Raw genomic sequence first — 23,896 nt, forward strand, 5'->3', positions numbered from 1 at the left:
GCGATCAATTTGCAGTCTACAAATTATTTGCAATTATGTTCCAGACCTCCGACCATCCACTGAAGAAACAAATCTGTCCGCGGCTGTAGTTGAGAAAGGACTCGCTCTTGTCTGTATCGCTTAGGTTTTGGAAGGACTTGGGAGTGTGCTGCATTCATCAAGGTTTCTGCATCTTGTGTGTGTTGTTTCCTTGTGTGCTCATGCTTTGAAACATCAGAGCAGACATGTAGTTTGTTAATAACAGAATGAATGATGCCTCATGTTCCAAAGTTGAAGCTGTTACATGTTCAAACCAAGCAGTCAGTCAAGCATGAATCATGAAAATATGCTTTTGATTTATATGTACATCTGGTTTGGTTTCTGGTTTGGTTTCTTTCTGATTACAATCATCACATTGATCTCCAAGCAGAGAAATAAATAATATTTGAGATGTTTCACCTTTTAATGTCCAACATTGCCTTTTAAATTTTTTTACCTTTATTTAACTAGGCAAGTCAGTTAATAAGAACAAATTATTATTTTCGATGACAGCCTAAGAACAGTAGGTTAACTGCCTTGTTGCAGAAAAGACAGATTTGTACCTTGTCAGCTCAGGAATTTGATCTTGCAACCTTTCGGTTACTAGTCGAACGCTCTAACCACTAGCCTACCTGCCGCCCCTACACTCTAACCACCAGGCTACCTGCCGTCCCTACGCTCTAACCACTAGGCTACCTGCCGTCCCTACACTCTAACCACTAGGCTACCTGCCGTCCCTACGCTCTAACCACTTGGCTACCTGCCGTCCCTACACTCTAACCACCAGGCTACCTGCCGTCCCTACGCTCTAACCACTAGGCTACCTGCCGTCCCTACGCTCTAACCACTAGGCTACCTGCCGTCCCTACGCTCTAACCACTAGGCTACCTGCCGTCCCTACACTCTAACCACTAGGCTACCTGCCGTCCCTACACTCTAACCACTAGGCTACCTGCCGTCCCTACACTCTAACCACTAGGCTATCTGCCTTCCCTACACTCTAACCACTAGGCTACCTGCCGCCCCTACACTCTAACCACTAGGCTATCTGCCATCCCTACACTCTAACCACTAGGCTTCCTTACCGCCCCTACGCTCTAACCACTTGGCTACCTGCCGTCCCTACACTCTAACCTCTAGGCTATCTGCCATCCCTACACGCTAACCACTAGGCTTCCTTACCGCCCCTACGCTCTAACCACTTGACTACCTGCCGTCCCTACACTCTAACCACTAGGCTACCTGCCGTCCCTACACTCTAACCACTAGGCTACCTGCCGTCCCTACACTCTAACCACTAGGCTACCTGCCGTCCCTACACTCTAACCACTACGCTACCTGCCGTCCCTACACTCTAACCACTAGGCTACCTGCCGTCCCTACACTCTAACCATTAGGCTACCTGCCGTCCCTACACTCTAACCACTAGGCTATCTGCCTTCCCTACACTCTAACCACTAGGCTACCTGCCGCCCCTACACTCTAACCACTAGGCTATCTGCCATCCCTACACTCTAACCACTAGGCTTCCTTACCGCCCCTACGCTCTAACCACTTGGCTACCTGCCGTCCCTACACTCTAACCACTAGGCTACCTGCCGTCCCTACACTCTAACCACTAGGCTATCTGCCATCCCTACACTCTAACCACTAGGCTTCCTTACCGCCCCTACGCTCTAACCACTTGGCTACCTGCCGTCCCTACACTCTAACCACTAGGCTATCTGCCATCCCTACACTCTAACCACTAGGCTTCCTTACCGCCCCTACGCTCTAACCACTTGGCTACCTGCCGTCCCTACACTCTAACCACTAGGCTATGTACCGCCCCTACACTCTAACCACTAGGCTACCTACCGTCCCTACACTCTAACCACTAGGCTACCTACCGTCCCTACACTTTAACCACTAGGCTACCTGCCGTCCCTACACTCTAACCACTAGGCTACCTGCCGTCCCTACACTCTAACCACTAGGCTACCTGCCGCCCCTACACTTTAACCACCAGGCTACCTGCCGCCCCTACACTCTAACCACTAGGCTACCTGCCGTCCCTACACTCTAACCACTAGGCTACCTGTCATCCCTACACTCTAACCACTAGGCTACCTGTCGTCCCTACACTCTAACCACTAGGCTACCTGCCGTCCCTACACTCTAACCACTAGGCTACCTGCCGTCCCTCCACTCTAACCACTAGGCTACCTGCCGTCCCTACACTCTAACCACTAGGTTACCTGCCGTCCCTACACTCTAACCACTAGGCTACCTACCGTCCCTACACTCTAACCACTAGGCTACCTGCCGTCCCTACACTCTAACCACTAGGCTACCTACCGCCCCTACACTCTAACCACTAGGCTACCTACCGTCCCTATACTCTAACCACTAGGCTCCGCTGCCGCTTATCAAATAACGTTTCCAAAATAGTCTTCTGTCGTTGCTAAAGAAAACCAGATTTATCAAGTTGATACCTATTACATTATGCCAAATAAGCTATACATCACTCATATTTAGAAGACGATATGTCAAATGTTAGCAGGCTTATTTCAAGTTATCTCTGACCACGTTTCCATCCACAGTTTGATGGAAACAGGAAGTTGGAAACAGGAAGTTTCAGTACAATTTTATATATGGCGACAGATAATTTGATCGTGCGACATGGTGTGATCTTTTTGTATCTGTAAAATTAATTATTGGAGAAAAAGGAGGTGGAAATGTTGATATAATAGCAATCATATTGTAATCATATCGAAGTAAACTCAGTCACGAGATGATACTTATTTTGTACATGATGTCACCACGGACTAGCAGAATCCTTTTTTTCCTTTAACGAGTCTGACAAGCCCGACGCGAATGATATACTGCTTTCTCGGGAACAGGCCCAGATCCCTGTGATTTGCGTGAAGAGGAGGCGGAGAAAAAGGGGCCGGAGGGCGAGCTGCTTTCTGAGAATTCGTAGACGATGGAATAAACCCCCACTTCCTTCCATTCTGCTAGCACACGTGCATTCTTTGGACAATAAAATAGATGACCTACGTGGAAGATTAAACTACCAATGGGACATTCAAAACTGTAATATCTTATGTTTCACAGAGACGTGGCTGAACGACGACACTATCAACATACAGCTGGCTGGTTATACGCTGCAAGGAGTATGTATTTTTGTAAATAACAGCTGGTGCATGATATCTAAGGAAGTCTCGAGCTATTTTTCGCCTGAGGTAGAACATCTCATGATAAGCTGTAGACCACACTATCTTTCTAGAGAATTTTCATCTGTATTTTTCGTAACTGTCTACATACCACCACAGACCGATGCTGGCACTATAACAGCACTCATTGAGCTGCATTCCGCCATAAGCAAACAGGAAAAGAGGTGGCGCTCCTAGTGGCTGGGGACTTTAATGCAGGGAAACTTAAATCAGTTTCACCTCATTTCTATCAGCATATGTGCAACCAGAGGAAGAAAAACTCTGGACCACCTGTACTCCACACACAGAGATGCATACAAAGCTCTCCCTCGCCGTCCATTTGGCAAATCTGACCATAATTCTATCCTCCTGATTCCTGCTAAATGCAAAAAATTAAAGCAGGAAGCACCAGTGACTAAATCAATTAAAAAGTGGTCAGATAAAGCAGATGCTAAGCTATACTTATATAATAATAATAATATAAAAATAATAATACTTATAATAATAATTTGCAAATAAATTCATTAAAAATTCTACAATGTGATTTTCTGGATTTTTTTCCAATTTTGTCTGTCATAGTTGAAGTGTACCTATGATGAAAATTATAGGCCTCTCTCATCTTTTTAAGTGGGAGAACTTGCACAATTGGTGGCTGACTAAATACTTTTTTGCCCCACTGTATTACCTCAACTAACCGGTGCCCCCGCATATTGACTCTGTACCGGTACCCCCTGTATATAGCCTCCACATTGACTCTGTACCGTAACACTCTGTATATAGCCTCCACATTGACTCTGTACCGTAACACCCTGTATATAGCCTCCACATTGACTCTGTACCGTAACACTCTGTATATAGCCTCCACATTGACTCTGTACCGTAACACCCTGTATATAGCCTCCACATTGACTCTGTACCGTAACACTCTGTATATAGCCTCCACATTGACTCTGTACCGGTAGCCCCTGTATATAGCCTCCACATTGACTCTGTACCGGTACCCCTGTATATAGACTCCACATTGACTCTGTACCGGTACCCCTGTATATAGCCTCCACATTGACTCTGTACCGGTACCCCCTGTATATAGCCTCCACATTGACTCTGTACCGGTACCCCCTGTATATAGCCTCCACATTGACTCTGTACCGTAACACCCTGTATATAGCCTCCACATTGACTCTGTACCGGTACCCCCTGTATATAGCCTCCACATTGACTCTGTACCGGTACCCCTGTATATAGCCTCCACATTGACTCTGTACCGGTACCCCCTGTATATAGCCTCCACATTGACTCTGTACCGGTACCCCTGTATATAGCCTCCACATTGACTCTGTACCGTAATACCCTGTATATAGCCTCCACATGGACTCTGTACCGGTACCCCTGTATATAGCCTCCACATTGACTCTGTACCGTAATACCCTGTATATAGCCTCCACATTGACTCTGTACCATAATACCCTGTATATAGCCTCCACATTGACTCTGTACCGGTACCCCCTGTATATAGCCTCCACATTGACTCTGTACCGGTACCCCCTGTATATAGTCTCCACATTGACTCTGTACCGGTACCCCCTGTATATAGCCTCCACATTGACTCTGTACCAGTAACCCCTGTATATAGTCTCCCTATTGTTATTTTGCTCTTTAACTACTTTTTACTTTAATTTCTTATTCTTATCCAGGTTTTTTTTTTAACTGCATTGTTGATTAGGAGCTCGTAAGCATTTCACTGTAAGGTCTACACTGTTTGTATTTGGCGCATGTGACTAATACAATTTGATTTGATATGTTGTGTGGTCCTCCCACTACGACACAGGAAACCATGCAGTTTATTAGGCTACAGATGAAATAAGTTATGATGAACTTCACAGGGTGGTGAAAGTTTACGGTGACGAGCTTGATGCCGATTTACAATAAATATCCAGGGTCTTATTCATGGTGACATGATGATCGATGCTTGGCTGCCATTCTGACAAATAAAATTCTTGCTCTTATCCATAATAATCTCATCATGTAGAGTAGCCTACCCTCACAGCCTACTGTATCTGTGAGCTGTTGGCTAGAGCACACGTGCCAAGACCAGAGTAGACATTTAACGCAACAGTGTTTGTGACAAAACTCTCATTAGAGTTGAAAATGCGATGAAAACACATTTGAATTTTTGATTATTATTCGGTGCATGTAAACTTAAGCGAAAAATTACATTTTGTGTTCACTACATCGTCAAACAAGTCAGCTTGGTAGAAACACACTACTGGTGGGAAAATTAGCATATTCTTGAATATTTGCATGAAAATCTGTCGCTAATTGGATGGAAAAAATTAGCATATTCTTGGATATTTGCATGAAAATCTGACTCTAATTGGATGGAAACCTTAGCTACTGTTTGAGGAGATCTTCATTTACCCTACACAGGTTATAGAATACTGTAGCCATCCTATTGCATTCTCAGGACATTTTAAGAGATTGTCTCTTGTCAGCTTTTGTGCGTCTTTCATCAGTTGTCCCTGTCCGTGCCATGCGCTTCGTTGGACCGGGTGGAAACTGTGAAATGTGCAGTGCTCTTTGACACCATATGTGTGACACTGTGTGTTTTGCTGTGTGGAGGGAAATCTGTTTCCTCCGGCAGCAGGAAGATCATGGCTCTTTCCCTCTCTCTGGGCTGTCCCAAATGAACCCTATTCCTTCCAAATGAACCCTATTCCTCCAAAATGAACCCTATTCCCTCCAAATGGAACCCTATTCCTCCCAAAGGAACCCTATTCCTCCAAAATGAACCCTATTCCTCCCAAATGAACCCTATTCCCTCCCAAATGAACCCTATTCCCTCCAAATGAACCCTATTCCCTCCAAATGGAACCCCAATCCTTCCAAATGGAACCCTATTCCTTCCAAATGGAACCATATTCCTTCCAAATGGAACCCTATTCCTCCAAAATGAACCCTATTCCTCCCAAATGAACCCTATTCCCTCCCAAATGAACCCTATTCCCTCCAAATGAACCCTATTCCCTCCAAATGGAACCCCAATCCTTCCAAATGGTACCCTATTCACTCCAAATGGAACCCTATTCCCTCCAAATGGTACCCTATTCCCTCCAAATGGTACCCTATTCACTCCAAATGGAACCCTATTCCCTCCAAATGGTACCCTATTCACTCCAAATGGAACCCTATTCCCTCCAAATGGTACCCTATTCACTCCAAATGGTACCCTATTCACTCCAAATGGAACCCTATTCACTCCAAATGGAACCCTATTCACTCCAGATGGAACCCTATTCCCTCCAAATGGAACCCTATTATTCCAAACTAACCCTATTCCTTCCAAATGGAACTCTATTCCTTCTAAATGAACCCTATTCCTCCCAAATGAACCCTATTCCTCCCAAATGAACCCTATTCCTCCCAAATGAACCCTATTCCCTCCAAATGGAACCCTATTCCTCCCAAATGGAACCCTAATCCTCCAAAATGAGCCCTATTCCTCCCAAATGGATCCCTATTCCTTCCAAATGGAGCCCTATTCCCTCCAAATGGAACCCTATTCCCTCCAAATGGTACACTATTCCTTCCAAATGGAACCCTATTTCTTCCAAATGGTACCCTATTCCTTCCAAATGGAACCCTATTCCCTCCAAATGGAACCCTATTCCTTCCCAATGGAACCCTATTCCTTCCAAATGGAACCCTATTCCCTTCAAAATGGTACCCTATTCCCTCCAAATGGAACCCTATCCCTTCCAAATGGAACCCTATTCCTTCCAAATGGAACCCTATTCCTTCCAAATGGAACCCTATTCCCTCCAAATGGTACCCTATTCCCTCCAAATTCCCTATCTGTCAAAAGTAGTGGACTAAATAGGGGATACGGTACCATTTGGGACGCAGACTGTAACTGGGCTGATGAGAGAGTGGTGAGATAGGATACAGGCCATCATCACTAACTACAGACAGCGCCTGGCATCAGAACAACAAGGGGACTGTTCTTGGAGTTTGCATATAGAATGCAACGTGTTGGATGGATAAATGTATTGAAAAAGTGGGGTACAATGTATTTAATCACATTTTGAAATATATTCACTGTCACTGTGATACATGGCTGCAGAAAAGCCAACACTCATATTCATTCCTAGAAAGGTTTGTCTCTGCTCTGAGGGAGTCCTAATGACAACAGATCAATGTCATTTGGCTGGTTGCCCCACCTCCTTTAACCTCCGAAGGGGTGTTTTTAATTTAAACCAGTCGATGTTGAAATAATTTCTTTATGTTGGGTTTAGGATTTTTCTCCAGTTATACAAGTGGAGTGAAGCTCATCTGGGGTTGATTTCCTCCCCCCCCCTCCCCCCACCCCAAGTCCTGATTGGCCGACAGAGGCCAGCTGGGAGGGAAGGATGACAGAGAGGCTGAGGTATGTGTCCTGTAGAGGAGGAGGGCTGTGATTGGTCCATCACTGGGCTGGGCCTCCGCTATGCTCCTCAGGGAGCATAGCTGGACCATAGAACACTCCATAGAACTAGAGAACTCCATGTTCTATAGGAATTCACTTTATGTTCTATTGGAACTCACTTCATGTTCTATAGGAACTCACTTCGTGTTCTATAGGAACTCACTTCATGTTCTATTGGAACTCACTTCGTGTTCTATAGGAACTCACTTCGTGTTCTATTGGAACTCACTTCATGTTCTATTGGAACTCACTTCGTGTTCTATAGGAACTCACTTCGTGTTCTATAGGAACTCACTTTGTGTTCTAAAGGAACTCACTTCATGTTCTATAGGAACTCACTTCATGTTCTATTGGAACTCACTTCGTGTTCTATAGGAACTCACTTCGTGTTCTATAGGAACTCACTTTGTGTTCTATAGGAACTCACTCCTTGTTCTATAGGAACTCACTTCGTGTTCTATTGGAACTCACTTCGTGTTCTATAGGAACTCACTTAATGTTCTATGGGAACTCACTCCTTGTTCTATAGGAACTCACTTCATGTTCTATAGGAACTCACTCCTTGTTCTATAGGAACTCACTCCTTGTTCTATAGGAACTCACTTCATGTTCTATTGGAACTCACTTCATGTTCTATAGGAACTCACTTTGTGTTCTATAGGAACTCACTTCATGTTCTATGGGAACTCACTTCATGTTCTATGGGAACTCACTTCATGTTCTATTGGAACTCACTACATGTTCTATGGGAACTCACTTCATGTTCTATTGGAACTCACTTCATGTTCTATTGGAACTCACTTCATGTTCTATTGGAACTCACTTCATGTTCTATTGGAACTCACTTCATGTTCTATTGGAACTCACTTCATGTTCTATGGGAACTCACTTCATGTTCGATGGGAACTCACTTCATGTTCTATGGGAACTCACTTCATGTTCTATGGGAACTCACTTCATGTTCGATGGGAACTCACTTCATGTTCTATAGGAACTCACTTCGTGTTCTATTGGAACTCACTTCATGTTCTATGGGAACTCACTTCATGTTCGATTGGAACTCACTTCATGTTCTATAGGAACTCACTCCTTGTTCTATAGGAACTCACTTCATGTTCTATGGGAACTCACTCCTTGTTCTATAGAAACTCACTTCATGTTCTATTGGAACTCACTTCATGTTCTATAGGAACTCACTTCATGTTCTATTGGAACTCACTTCATGTTCTATAGGAACTCACTTCGTGTTCTATTGGAACTCACTTCGTGTTCTATAGGAACTCACTTAATGTTCTATGGGAACTCACTCCTTGTTCTATAGGAACTCACTTCATGTTCTATTGGAACTCACTTCATGTTCTATAGGAACTCACTTCATGTTCTATTGGAACTCACTTCATGTTCTATAGGAACTCACTTCATGTTCTATAGGAACTCACTTCATGTTCTATTGGAACTCACTTCATGTTCTATAGGAACTCACTTCATGTTCTATTGGAACTCACTTCATGTTCTATAGGAACTCACTTTGAGTAGTGTTCTATATAGTGAAAGGGGTCCATAGGACTCTGGTCAGAAGTAGTGCTCTATATAGTGAATAGTGGTCCATAGGACTCTGGTCAGAAGTAGTGCTCTATATAGTGAATAGTGGTCCATAGGACTCTGGTCAGAAGTTGTGCTCTATATAGTGAATAGTGGTCCATAGGACTCTGGTCAGAAGTTGTGCTCTATATAGTGAATAGTGGTCCATAGGACTCTGGTCAGAAGTAGTGCTCTATATAGTGAATAGTGGTCCATAGGACTCTGGTCAGAAGTAGTGCTCTATATAGTGAATAGTGGTCCATAGGGGATACTGCCTTATTTCTCAATATGCAGTTTGACAGAAACTTACACCAACATTCAATGTGATTATGAACTGCTTTTCCCTTCATCTTAACCACCGACGAGGCTGTTATCAAATCTCTATATAATTCTGCTTCAGTGATTTGAGCTGGCAATGCTCCACAGAAACCCAATATGTTATCCCTCCCTGCTAAAGTTGAGGAACCCAATATGTTATCTCCTCCTGCTAAAGTTGAGAAACCCAATATGTTATCTCCTCCTGCTAAGGTTGAGGAACCCAATATGTTATCTCCTCCTGCTAAGGTTGAGAAACCCAATATGTTATCTCCTCCTGCTAAGGTTGAGGAACCCAATATGTTATCTCCTCCTGCTAAGGTTGAGAAACCCAATATGTTATCTCCTCCTGCTAAGGTTGAGAAACCCAATATGTTATCTCCTCCTGCTAAGGTTGAGGAACCCAATATGTTATCTCCTCCTGCTAAGGTTGAGAAACCTAATATGTTATCTCCTCCTGCTAAGGTTGAGAAACCCAATATGTTATCTCCTCCTGCTAAGGTTGAGGAACCCAATATGTTATCTCCTCCTGCTAAGGTTGAGAAACCCAATATGTTATCTCCTCCTGCTAAGGTTGAGAAACCCAATATGTTATCTCCTCCTGCTAAGGTTGAGAAACCCAATATGTTATCTCCTCCTGCTAAGGTTGAGGAACCCAATATGTTATCTCCTCCTGCTAAGGTTGAGGAACCCAATATGTTATCTCCTCCTGCTAAGGTTGAGGAACCCAATATGTTATCTCCTCCTGCTAAGGTTGAGGAACCCAATATGTTATCTCCTCCTGCTAAGGTTGAGGAACCCAATATGTTATCTCCTCCTGCTAAGGTTGAGGAACCCAATATGTTATCTCCTCCTGCTAAATGTCCTGCTAAAGTGATGGGAGGCGATTAGATTGATACATATTATGTGCATTTGGCAATGTAATGTATTTCTAAATATACAATATGTGGACCAAGAGTCAAGACCAGTGGTCAGTGGTCGTAACGTCACCTAGAGTCAAGACCAGTGGTCAGTGGTCGTAACGTCACCTAGAGTCAAGACCCACCTAGAGTCAAGACCGCGGTCAGTGGTCGTCACGTCACCTAGAGTCAAGACCAGTGGTCAGTGGTCGTCACGTCACCTAGAGTCAAGACCAGTGGTCAGTGGTCGTAACGTCACCTAGAGTCAAGACCAGTGGTCAGTGGTCGTAACGTCACCTAGAGTCAAGACCAGTGGTCAGTGGTCGTAACGTCACCTAGAGTCAAGACCAGTGGTCAGTGGTCGTAACGTCACCTAGAGTCAAGACCAGTGATCAGTGGTCGTAACGTCACCTAGAGTCAAGACCAGTGGTCAGTGGTCGTCACGTCACCTAGAGTCAAGACCCACCTAGAGTCAAGACCGCGGTCAGTGGTCGTCACGTCACCTAGAGTCAAGACCAGTGGTCAGTGGTCGTAACATCACCTAGAGTCAAGACTGCGGTCAATGGTCGTCACGTCACCTAGAGTCAAGACCGCGGTCAGTGGTCGTCACGTCACCTAGAGTCAAGACCAGTGGTCAGTGGTCGTAACATCACCTAGAGTCAAGACCCACCTAGAGTCAAGACCAGTGGTCAGTGGTCATAACGTCACCTAGAGTCAAGATAGCAGGTAGCGGTTAAGCGATTTGGGCCAGAAACTGAAATGTCGCTGGTTGGAATCCCTGACCCGACTTGGTAAAAAATATGTCGATGTGCTCTTGAGCAAGGCACTTAACTTTCCTACGAGTCACTCTGGATAAGAGTGGCTGCTGAAATGTAAGACCATTGTCAGTGGTCGTAACGTCAGTTGTCACTGTCATTCAGTGACACCGAAGAAAGTCGTATGTGAAACATTGTTAGTTGATTCACGGCAAATTACAAATAAATAGAAGTGAAGGTTGGTCTGCGTTTTTTTTTTAACAGTTTGCAGTTTTTACACTGTTTTTCTGGGTACTTGTTGTATCTGCCAAAAGCAGCACCTGGGTGTAGAGGGCCTGCTGAGCACAGAGACTTCTCTCTCACTAAAATGAAATATGACCATTTGATGTTGTTTCATCTGTAAACTCAGTGCAATGCTTCTATATACTTTGTCTCCAGGCTCGGCCGAAAGGGGAAGGCCAGACCCCATATCAGGGCAAGAAGAGATGTTTCGGGGAATACAAGTGCCCTAAATGCAAGAGGAAGTGGATGAGTGGGAACTCCTGGGCCAACATGGGACAAGAATGTATCAAGTGCCACATCAACGTTTACCCTCACAAGCAGGTGAATTACTTCCATTTAATTTATTATCCATGATATTAGCCTGGTCCCAGATCTGTTTGTGTTGTCTTGCATATAGGCCTACATATAAGACCAGGCTGCCATGACGTACCTCCATCCAATTGTTCTATTGTCTCAAGGACATTATTTCAACTGATTGTGTAACTTTGAAGTGTTTTATTACTGATTTATAAACTAATAATTAACCGTTTATAAACCCTTTAAATATCAGTAGCCGGGCCTGCCGGGTGGCGCAGTAGTCTAAGGCACTGCATCGCAGTGCTAGCTGCGCCACCAGAGACTCTGGGTTCGAGCGCAGGCTCTGTCGCAGCAGGCCGCGACCGGGAGGTACATGGAGCGAGGCACAATTGGCCCAGCGTTGTCCAGGTTAGGGAGGGTTTGGCCGGTAGGGATATCCTTTTACTCATCGCGCACTAGCGACTCCTGTGGCGGGCCGGGCGCGGTGCACACTGACCAGCTTGCTAGGTGTACGGTGTTTCCTCACACATTGGTGCGGCTGGCTTCCGGCTGGCTTCCGGGTTGGATGCGCGCTGTGTTAAGAAGCAGTGCGGCTTGGTTGGGTTGTGTTTCGGAGGACGCATGGCTCTCGACCTTCGTCTCTCCCGAGCCTGTACGGTAGTTGTGGCATGAGACAAGATAGTAACTACTAACAATTGGATACCACGAAATTGGGGAGAATTTTTTTTTTAAATATCGGTGGCCACTCCCTTGTAAAAGAGATCCTCTGACGTCAATGGGACCTGGATACATAAAAGGTTGAATCCATTGTGCTTTTAATAGCTTAATGTTACCTGTGTTTCTCTGTGTTTTAAACAGCTTAATGTTACCTGTGTTTCTCTGTGTAGAGACCTCTGGAGAAACCTGATGGGTTAGATGTTTCAGACCAGAGCAAGGAGCACCCACAGCACCTGTGTGAAAAATGCAAGGTCCTCGGGTACTACTGTCGTCGCGTGCAATAATAACCTGTCGTTATCTGGCCGCAAGTTCATGGAGTTACCCTCTAGACACTGATCTTGGGTCAGTTTAGCATTTTCTACACTAATGTTTAAGGTCGGGTCTGGGGGAGGGGAAGCTGATCCTAGATATCTACCTACAGTAAGGTAAACTTCACCCCGAAGTCAAGTTCACTTCCCTGGTTCACTTCCCTGGCCTGTAGTTGACTTCCCTGGCCTGTAGTTGACTTCCCTGGCCTTTAGTTGACTTCCCTGGTTCACTTCCCTGGCCTGTAGTTGACTTCCCTGGTTCACTTCCTGGGCTGTAGTTGACTTCCTGGTTCACTTCCCTGGCCTTTAGTTGACTTCCCTGGCCTGTAGTTGACTTCCCTGGCCTTAAGTTGACTTCCCTGGTTCACTTCCCTGGCCTTTAGTTGACTTCCTGGACTTTAGTTGACTTCCCTGGCCTGTAGTTGACTTCCCTGGCCTGTAGTTGACTCCCTGGCCTGTAGTTGACTTCCCTGGTTCACTTCCCTGGGCTGTAGTTGACTTCCCTGGTTCACTTCCCTGGCCTTTAGTTGACTTCCCTGGCCTGTAGTTGACTTCCCTGGTTGACTTCCCTGGCCTTTAGTTGACTTCCTGGCCTGTAGTTGACTTCCTGGCCTTAAGTTGACTTCCCTAGTTCACTTCCCTGGCCTTTAGTTGACTTCCTGGCCTTTAGTTGACTTCCCTGGCCTTTAGTTGACTTCCCTGGCCTGTAGTTGACTTCCCTGGCCTTAAGTTGACTTCCCTGGTTCACTTCCCTGGCCTTTAGTTGACTTCCCTGGACTTTAGTTGACTTCCCTGGCCTGTAGTTGACTTCCCTGGCCTGTAGTTGACTCCCCTGGCCTGTAGTTGACTCCCTGGCCTGTAGTTGACTTCCCTGGTTCACTTCCCTGGGCTGTAGTTGACTTCCCTGGTTCACTTCCCTGGCCTTTAGTTGACTTCCCTGGCCTGTAGTTGACTTCCCTGGTTGACTTCCCTGGCCTTTAGTTGACTTCCCTGGCCTGTAGTTGACTTCCCTGGCCTTAAGTTGACTTCCCTAGTTCACTTCCCTGGCCTTTAGTTGACTTCCTGGACTTTAGTTGACTTCCCTGGCCTGTAGTTGACTTCCTGGCCTGTAGTTGACTTCCTGGCCTGTAGTTGACTTCCTTGGCCTGTAGTTGACTTCCCTGGCCTTTAGTTGACTTCCCTGGCCTGTAGTTGACTTCCCTGGCCTGTAGTTGACTTCCCTGGCCTGTAGTTGACTTCCTTGGCCTGTAGTTGACTTCCTGGCCTGTAGTTGACTTCCCTGGCCTGTAGTTGACTTCCTGGCCTGTAGTTAACTTCCCTGGCCTGTAGTTGACTTCCCTGGCCTGTAGTTGACTTCCCTGGCCTGTAGTTGACTTCCCTGGCCTGTAGTTGACTTCCTGGCCTGTAGTTGACTTCCCTGGCCTGTAGTTGACTTCCTTGACCTTTAGTTGACTGCCCTGGCCTTTAGTTGACTTCCCTGGCCTTAAGTTGACTTCCCTGGTTCACTTCTTTGGCCTTAAATTGACTTCCCTGGTTCACTTCTTTGGCCTTAAGTTGACTTCCCTGGTTCACTTCTTTGGCCTTAAGTTGACTTCCCTGGTTCACTTCTTTGGCCTTAAGTTGACTTCCCTGGTTCACTTCCTTGGCCTTAAGTTGACTTCCCTGGTTCACTTCTTTGGCCTTAAGTTGACTTCCCTGGTTCACTTCCTTGGCCTTAAGTTGACTTCCCTGGTTCACTTCCCTTTGCCTTAAGTTGACTTAACCCTCCAGTGGTTAATGAAGAGTTGACGCTCATTTAATGTGTTGTGTATATCTCAGTAAAATAGGCCTGATCAACCGTCAATACTCTGTTGTTATTGTTATTATGTTTATAAAAAACATTTTTGACCTGTTTCGCTGTTCCCTACATGTGTGGATCGGGGACAATTCCATTTCACTTAAGTCTTTTCAGGATTCAATTACTTCCTGAATTGAAGTGGAATTGATCCCAAACCTTGTGTGTGTTGTGTGTTTTATGACATAGTAGCTCCTGCCTACCCAATGTTAAGCTGTACCTCAAGCCTTTTCTTCATACCATGAACAAGCATCCGTTGTCCTGATGTTGTCCGCATTCTTGTTGTGCTCACATTTTCTGAAAATATTTCTACACATGGTATTAAAAATGTATCATATCCGTCCACTGTGTCCGCATTGTGACCAGATTCCCTGGGTTCCATCACTGTATCCTCATGATTCTGACAGCCGTTCTTTCAAAGTTGTATATGTTTATTTATTTTAAGACACAATTTGATGCCGTAAGTCCATGGTGCCACCTGTGAAATATTTTTAGAAGGCGGGGATACCGACGATTTTAAATGGTCGACTACCTCCGGGCGTGGTCAGGAAGATCAGATCACAGTGCATCTTTTAATCGTCTACACCTGTCTGAAAATGTTGACACAATCAGAACTTGGACAAGATCATGACAAAGCAAGCATGTTAGAACCAGGTATAAATGGGGCTTAAGTGACATCTGTTAGGCTGGGTTTAGACAGGTCTTTTGACCAATCACATCAGATCTTTTCAGTCATATCCTTTTTTCAGAGGTGATCTGATTGGTTAAAAGACCAATTAGTGAAAAGAAATATCGAAATTGGGCTGCCTGTCTAAACGCAGCCTCTGTGTTTACAGGATTCGTTCATTTAGTCATTTGTTATAACAGTTGAAGTCGGAAGTTTACATACACTTAGATTGGAGTAATTAAAACTTGTTTTTCAACCACTCTACAAATTTCTTGTTAACAAACTATAGTTTTGGCAAGTCGGTTAGGACATCTACTTTGTGCATGACTCAAGTAATTTTTCCAACGATTGTTTACAGATTATTTCACTTATAATTCACTGTATCACAATTCCAGTGGGTCAGAAGTTTACATACACGAAGTTGACTGTGCCTTTAAACAGCTTGGTTAAATTCCAGAAAATGATGCCATGGTTTTAGAAGCTTCTGATAGGCTAATTGACATAATTTGAGTAAATTGGAGGTGTATCAGTGGATGTATTTCAAAGTCTACCTTCAAACTCACTGCCTCTTTGCTTGACATCATGGGAAAATCTAAAGAAATAAGCCAAGACCTCAGAAAATAGTACCCAAGTATAAACACCATGGGACCACGCAGCCGTCATACCGCTCAGGAAGGAGACGCGTTCTGTCTCCTAGAGATAAACGTACTTTGGTGCGAAAAGTGCAAATCAATCCCAGAACAACAGCAAATTACCTTGTGAAGATGCCGGGGAAATAGGTACAAAAGCATCTATATTCACAGTAAAATTAACCCTATATCGACATAACCTGAAACGCCGCTCAGCAAGGATGAAGCCACTACTCCAAAACCGCCATAAAAAAAGCCAGCCTACGGTTTGCAACTGCACATGGGGACAGATTGTACTTTTTGGAGAAATGTCCTCTGTTCTGATGAAACAAAACTAGAACTGTTTGGCCATAATGACCATCGTTATGTTTGGAGGAAAAAGGGGGACGCTTGCAAACCAAAGAACACCGTTCCAACCTTGAAGCACGGTGGTGGCGGCATCATGTTGTGGGGGTGCTTTGCTGCAGGAGGGACTGGTGCACTCCACAAAATAGATGGCTTCATGAGGGAGGAAAATTATGTGGATATATTGAAGCAACATCTCAAGACATCAGTCAGGAAGTTAAAGCTTGGTCGTAAATGGGTCTTCCAAATGGACAATGACCCCAAGCATATTTCCAAAGTTGTGGCAAAATGGCTTAAGGACAACAAAGTCAAGGTATTGGAGTGGCCATCACAAAGCCCTGACCTCAACCCTATAGAAAATTAGTGCAGAACTGAAAAAGCATGTGCGAGCAAGGAGGCCTACAAACCTGATTCAGTTAAAACAGCTCTTTCGGGAGGAATGGGCCAAAATTCACCCAACTTATTGTGGGAAGCTTGTGGAAGTCTACCCGAAACGTTTGACCCAAGTTAAACAATTTCAAGGCAATGCTACCAAATAGTAATTGAGTGTATGTAAACTTCTGACCCACTGGGAATGTGATGGAAGAAATAATAGCTGAAATAAATCATTCTCTCTACTATTATTCTGACATTTCACATTCTTAAAATAAAGTGGTGATCCTAACTGACCTAAGACAGGGAATTTTTACTAAATGATTAAATGTCAGGAATTGTCAAAAACGGAGTTTAAATGTATTTGGCTAAAGTGTATGTAAACTTCCGACTTCAACTGTACCTGTACTAGTACTTGAGTAATGCTTCAGGTTTTACTTTATGTAGATGTGTTAATTCATTTCATTTCTTAATAAAAAATAAAAAAATCTTTATAAAATCACCAAGGCTGGGATTCCATCAAAGGTGTGTTTGTCAACAAACAACAACAGACGCGTAGCACTTTTAAAAGCAATTTATGCTTGAGTGGTCATCTGCACTGTTTACCGTGAATGAGATCTCCGTTAATGTCGGAGAAATGTGCCTTTAATAAAAGGTGCGTTTGTCAACAGTGCAATGCACTTATCGACAACGCACATTTGATTGAATCCTGGCTCCTGGTGAAGTGGATTATGTTGTTGGGGGTCAACAGCATATCTTATCAACTGTGAATTAACTAAAAAAGGGATTATAAAGATGTCAGACCTGTTTATATATTTATTACTTTACATCTAACATGTTTCATTGGAAATACAGAACATAGACTAGTTACTGTATGTTTTTATCAGAGACTGCTGTGGGTCAAAACCATATCTTCAGAGACTGCTGTGGGTCAGAACCATATCTTCAGAGACTGCTGTGGGTCAGAACCATATCTTCAGAGACTGCTGTGGGTCAGAACCATATCTTCCCAGACTGCTGTGGGTCAGAACCATATCTTCAGAGACTGCTGTGGGTCAGAACCATATCTTCAGAGACTGCTGTGGATCAGAACCATATCTTCAGAGACTGCTGTGGGTCAGAACCATATCTTCAGAGACTGCTGTGGATCAGAACCATATCTTCCCAGACTGCTGTGGGTCAGAACCATATCTTCAGAGACTGCTGTGGGTCAGAACCATATCTTCAGAGACTGCTGTGGGTCAAAACCAGGTCTTACGAGACTGCCTTGGGTCAAAACCAGATCTTCAGAGACTGCTGTGGATCAGAACCATATCTTCCCAGACTGCTGTGGGTCAGAACCATATCTTCAGAGACTGCTATGGGTCAGAACCATATCTTATGAGACTGATGTGGTTCAAAATATTCAGTATCAGTAGCTGATGAAAGCACATATTGCAGTATCGTATACCCACTGTACACACAGTGCCTTCAGAAATTATTGAGACCCCTTGACTTTTTCCATATTTTGTTACATTAGACTTATTCTAAAAATGGATTTTAAAAAATTACATCCTCCGTAACTACACCATAATGACAAAGCAAAACAGGTTTAATTTTTTTTCTTCAAATGTATTACAAATAAAATACAGATACCTTTTTTAAATAAGTATTCAGACCCTTTGCTATGTGACTCAGGTGCATCCTGTTACTATTGATTATCCTTGACAGGTTTCTACAACTTGACGTGTTGTAAATTCAATTGATTGGACATGATTGGAAAAGGCACACACCTGTCTATATAAGGTCCCACAGTTGACAGTGCATGTTAGAGCAAATACCAAGCAATGAGGTCTAAGGAATTGTGAGACAGGATTGTGTCGAGGCACAGATCTGGGGAAGGGTACCAAAAAATGTCTGCAGCATTGAAGGTCCTCAAGAACACAGTGGCCTCCATCATTATTAAATGGAAGAAGACTATTCCTAGAGCACGGCCAAACTGAGAAATCGAGGGAAAAGGGTCTTAGTCAGGGAGGTGACCAAGAACCTGATGGTCACTCTGACAGAGCTCCAGAGTTCCTCTGTGGAGATGGGAGAACCTTCCAGGAGGACAACCATCTCTGCAGCACTCCACCAATCAGGCCTTTATGGTAGAGTGGCCAGACGGAAGCCACTCCTCAGTAAAAGGCACCTGACAGCCTGCTTGGAGTTTGCCGAAAGGCACCTCAAGACTCTCAGACCATGAGAAAAAATATTATCTGGTATGATGAAACCAAGATTGAACTCTTTGGCCTGAATGCCAAGCGTCACATCTGGAGGAAACCTGGCACTATCTCTACGCTGAAGCATGGTGGTGGCAGCGTCATTCTGTGGGGATGTTTTTCAGCGACATGGACTGGGAGACTAATCTGGATCAAGGCAAAGATAAACGGAGCAAAGTACAGACCCTGTCCAGAGCACTCAGAACCTCAGACTGGGGCGAAGGTTCACCTTCCAACAGGACAACGACCCTGATCACACAGCCAAGACAACGCAGGAGTGCCTTTGGGACAAGTCTCTGAACGTCCTTGAGTGGCCCTGCCAGAGCCTGGACTTGAACCCGATCGAACATCTCTGGAGAGACCTGAAAATAGCTGTACTGCGACGCTCCCCATCCAAGCTGACAGATCTTGAGAGGATCTGATCTGCAGAGAAGAATGGGAGAAACTCCCCAAATACAGGTGCGCCAAGCTTGTAGCGCCATACCCAAGAAGCCTCGATGCTGTAATCGCTGCCAAAGGTGCTTCAACAAAGTACTGAGTAAATGGTCTGAAAAATTATGTAAATGTGATATTTCCGTTTTTTTTTATTTTTATGAATGCAAAAATGTCTAAAAGCCTGTTTTTTCTTTGTCATTATGAGGTATTGTGTGTAGATTGATGAGGGAAAAAACGATTTCATACATTTTAGAATAAGGCTGTAACGTAACAAAATGTGGAAAAAGTCAAGGTGTCTGAATATTTTCTGAACGTTTCTGTCCAATACCTTTATGAAAACAGAACCAAACAACTGCACATGATTCATTTGAATCAATTCATTGATTATTCATCTCAGTTGATTCATTCAAGTTGACTCCGATCTCTTATTTTAGATCCTGTCAATCATACAGTTCATCTTTCTATTTTATACACCACCTTTCCTGCATTTATTATTCTGATATATATTATCAAATGGGGTCATTTGATAAGTATGCTTTCTGTTATGTTTGATGTATTTTACAGAAATAATTCATGGAAAAATATAGGTTTTCTGAACTGTGATTTTGTCTGTAATATGCAACAAATATCTAGTACGAAGGAAATATTAATGTATAATTACTATAATCTGTATAATTAGTATAATATATATTAGTATAATCTGTATAATTAGTATAATCTGTATAATTAGTATAATATATATTAGTATAATCTGTATAATTAGTATAATCTGTATAATTAGCATAATATGTATTAGTATAATCTGTACAATTAGCATAATATGTATTGGTATAATCTGTATAATTAGCATAATATGTATTAGTATAATCTGTATAATTAGCATAATATGTATTGGTATAATCTGTATAATTAGCATAATGTGCATTGGTATAATCTGTGTAATTAGCATAATATGTATTAGTATAATCTGTATTGGTATAATCTGTATAATTAGTATAATCTGTATTAGTATAATCTGCATAATTTGTATAATCTGTGTAAATAGTATAATCTGTATAATCTGTGTAATTAGTATAATCTGTGTAATTAGTATAATCTGTATACATATAATCTGCATAATTTGTATAATCTGTGTAATCTGTATTAGTATAATCTGTATAATTTGTATAATCTGTGTAGATAGTATAATCTGTGTAATTAGTATAATCTGTATACATATAATCTGTATAATCTGTATACATATAATCTGTATAATCTGTATAATCTGTGTAATTAGTATAATCTGTGTAATTAGTATAATCTGTGTAATTAGTATAATCTGTATAATCTGTATAATCTGTATAATCTGTGTAATCTGTATAATCTGTATAATCTGTATAATCTGTGTAATTAGTATAATCTGTGTAATTAGTATAATCTGTATAATCTGTGTAATTAGTATAATCTGTATAATCTGTATAATTAGTATAATCTGTATAATCTGTGTAATTAGTATAATCTGTGTAATTAGTATAATCTGTATAATCTGTATAATCTGTATAATCTGTATAATCTGTGTAATTAGTATAATCTGTGTAATTAGTATAATCTGTGTAATTAGTATAATCTGTATAATCTGTCTAATCTGTGTAATTAGTATCGGTATTAAAGGATGCAATAAAATGCAAACTAATTGCTTAAAAATCATACAATGTGATTTTCTGGATTTTTGTTTTAGATTCCGCCTCTCACAGTTGAAGTGTACCTCTGATAAAAATGACAGACCTCTACATGCTTTGTAAGTAAGAAAACCTGCACAATCGGCAGTGTATCAAATACTTGTTCTCCCCACTGTATGTTACCATTCCGAAGATGTATTTGACAAGAGTTTTTGTTAAACCCAATGTAATATTGAAGCTCTAACGGTATTATAAATGCAAATTGGCTTATATAATTATATTATATATTATAGCCTCTTTTCGCACCAAAAAATAGATAGTTATTCACCACAGTGCTATATGAAATAAAACTAGTTTTAATGCTGCAGTGGCTATTCTCTTTGTTTACAAGATCATTACTTGTTTTTAACTTTTTGTGTGCTTTGTATGAAATAAAATGTGTCATCCCACCTAGTAGAACGAATGTACCTACAGTTATAGGATAGGTTACGTGTGTATGCATTACTTCCTGAATGTATCTACAGTTATAGGATAGGTTACGTGTGTATGCATTACTTCCTGAATGTATCTACAGTTATAGGATAGGTTATGTGTGTATGCATTACTTCCTGAATGTATCTACAGTTATAGGATAGGTTACGTGTGTATGCATTACTTCCTGAATGTATCTACAGTTATAGGATAGGTTACGTGTGTATGCATTACTTCCTGAATGTATCTACAGTTATAGGATAGGTTACGTGTGTATGCATTACTTCCTGAATGTATCTACAGTTATAGGATAGGTTACGTGTGTATGCATTACTTCCTGAATGTATCTACAGTTATAGGATAGGTTACGTGTGTATGCATTACTTCCTGAATGTACCTACAGTTATAGGATAGGTTACGTGTGTATGCATTACTTCCTGAATGTACCTACAGTTATAGGATAGGTTACGTGTGTATGCATTACTTCCTGAATGTATCTACAGTTATAGGATAGGTTACGTGTGTATGCATTACTTCCTGAATGTATCTACAGTTATAGGATAGGTTACGTGTGTATGCATTACTTCCTGAATGTATCTACAGTTATAGGATAGGTTACGTGTGTATGCATTACTTCCTGAATGTTTCTACAGTTATAGGATAGGTTACATGTGTATACCACACTTGACATGTTTGACATTAGAGACTCTTCCATTAAAGAAAACCCTTTGAGTTCTATTAGATTGATAGCTCTGAATTCATGTTATGGCAGAGGTTGAAAAGCCATAACACACAATATTTTTTAACAACAGGTTATGGTCAATAATATCAAAGGCTGCATGGAAATCTAACAGTACAGCTCCCACAATATTATTATTATCAATTTCTTTCAACCAATCATCAGTCATTTGTGTCAGTGCAGTACATGTTGAGCACCCTTCTCTATAAGCATGCTGAAAGTGGGGTGGCTATAGAGTCAGCTACCATCCTCAGTAGCTTTTCATCTAAGTTGTCAATGCCAGGAGGTTTGTCATTATTGATCGATAACAATAATTGTTCCACCTCTCCCACACTATCTTTACAAAATTCAAACTTGCAATGCTTTTCTTTCATTATTAGTTTTTTTATGCATGAATACGATGGCTCACTGTTGTCGTGGGCATTTCCTGCCCAAGTTTGCCCACTTTGCCAATGAAATAATCATGAAAATAATTGGCAACAACAAATGGTTTTGTGATGAATAAGCCACCTGATTCGATGAAATATGGAGTTGAATTGGTCTTTCTGCCCATAATTTCATTAAAATACTGAATTTTTTTTCTTCCATCATTATTTATGTTATTGATCTTGGCTTCATAATACAGTTTCTTCTTCTTTTTGTTTAGTTTAGTTACATAGTTTCTCAATCTGCAGTAAGTCAGCCAGTCAGATGTACAGCCAGACTTATTAGCCACTCCTTTTTTCCAATCTCTTTCAACAATAAAAAAAAAGCTTCTAGATTCCTCATCAATCCATGGAGCCTTAATAGATCTAACAGTCAGTTTGACAGGTTTATGTTTATCAATAATTGGAAGAAGCAATTTAATAAATTCCACAAGTGCAGCGTCTGGATGCTCCTCATCACATCAAACCAACAAATCTTTTTTACATCATCCACATGAGTCACAACAAAATCTTTTGTATGATCTCTTATATACTATTTTAGGCCCAGCTTTTGGAACTTTAGCTTTCCTGGATATAGCCACTACAATGTGATCACTGCATCCAATGGGTACGGATACAGCTTCAGAACAAAGTTTTACAGTTTTAGTAAACATGTGATCAATACATGCGGATGATCTTGTTCCTGTAGTGTTTTGTAAACACACTGGTAGGTTAATTAATAACCTGAACCAGATTACAGACACTGGTTACAGTGAGAAGCTTCCTGTTGAGCAGACAGCTTGTTGAAAACCAGTCAATATTCAGGTCCCCAAGAAAGTTGACCTCTCTGTTTACATCACGAACACTATCAAGCATTTCACACATATTATTTAGATACTGACTGTTCACACCTGGTGGCCTGTAGAAACACCCCCAAAGAAAAGGCTTTAGATGAGGCAGGTGAACCTGCAACCTCAACACTTCAATAACACTTGACATAAGATCTTCTCTAAGCATTACAGGGATATGGCTCTGAATATATACAGCAACACCTCCCCCATAAGCCTTACAGGGATATGTCTCTGACTATATACAACAACACCTCCCCTATAAACATTACAGGGATATGGCTCTGACTATATACAACAACACCTCCACTATAAACATTACAGGGATATGGCTCTGAATATATACAACAACACCTCCCCTATAAGCATTACAGGGGATATGGCTCTGAATATATACAACAACACCTCCCCTATAAACATTACAGG

At 42.2% G+C, this 23,896-nt stretch overlaps 1 protein-coding gene across 2 annotated transcripts in view; it reads left to right on the plus strand.

Annotated features, from left to right (window-relative positions):
• Positions 1-18,461, plus strand: part of LOC121840714 (zinc finger CCHC domain-containing protein 24-like) — a 47,934-nt gene extending 29,473 nt beyond the window's left edge. Inside the window, exons 3-5 of one of the 2 annotated variants that reach the window (XR_006079846.1) lie at positions 11,663-11,827; positions 12,691-12,862; positions 17,563-18,461. Coding sequence is in view for 1 of the 2 variants with exons in the window: in XM_042305639.1 (XP_042161573.1) it covers positions 11,663-11,827; positions 12,691-12,804 (279 nt within the window). In the remaining variant the exon portion in view is untranslated. Of the gene's footprint in view, positions 1-11,662; positions 11,828-12,690; positions 13,411-17,562 lie in introns of those variants that run through there. The other variant, XM_042305639.1, reaches the window with a different exon arrangement.
• Positions 18,462-23,896: the final 5,435 nt, after the last annotated feature.

The sequence above is a fragment of the Oncorhynchus tshawytscha genome, linkage group LG24 (genome assembly GCF_018296145.1).
Source record: "Oncorhynchus tshawytscha isolate Ot180627B linkage group LG24, Otsh_v2.0, whole genome shotgun sequence".
In the NCBI taxonomy this organism is placed as follows: domain Eukaryota; kingdom Metazoa; phylum Chordata; class Actinopteri; order Salmoniformes; family Salmonidae; genus Oncorhynchus; species Oncorhynchus tshawytscha.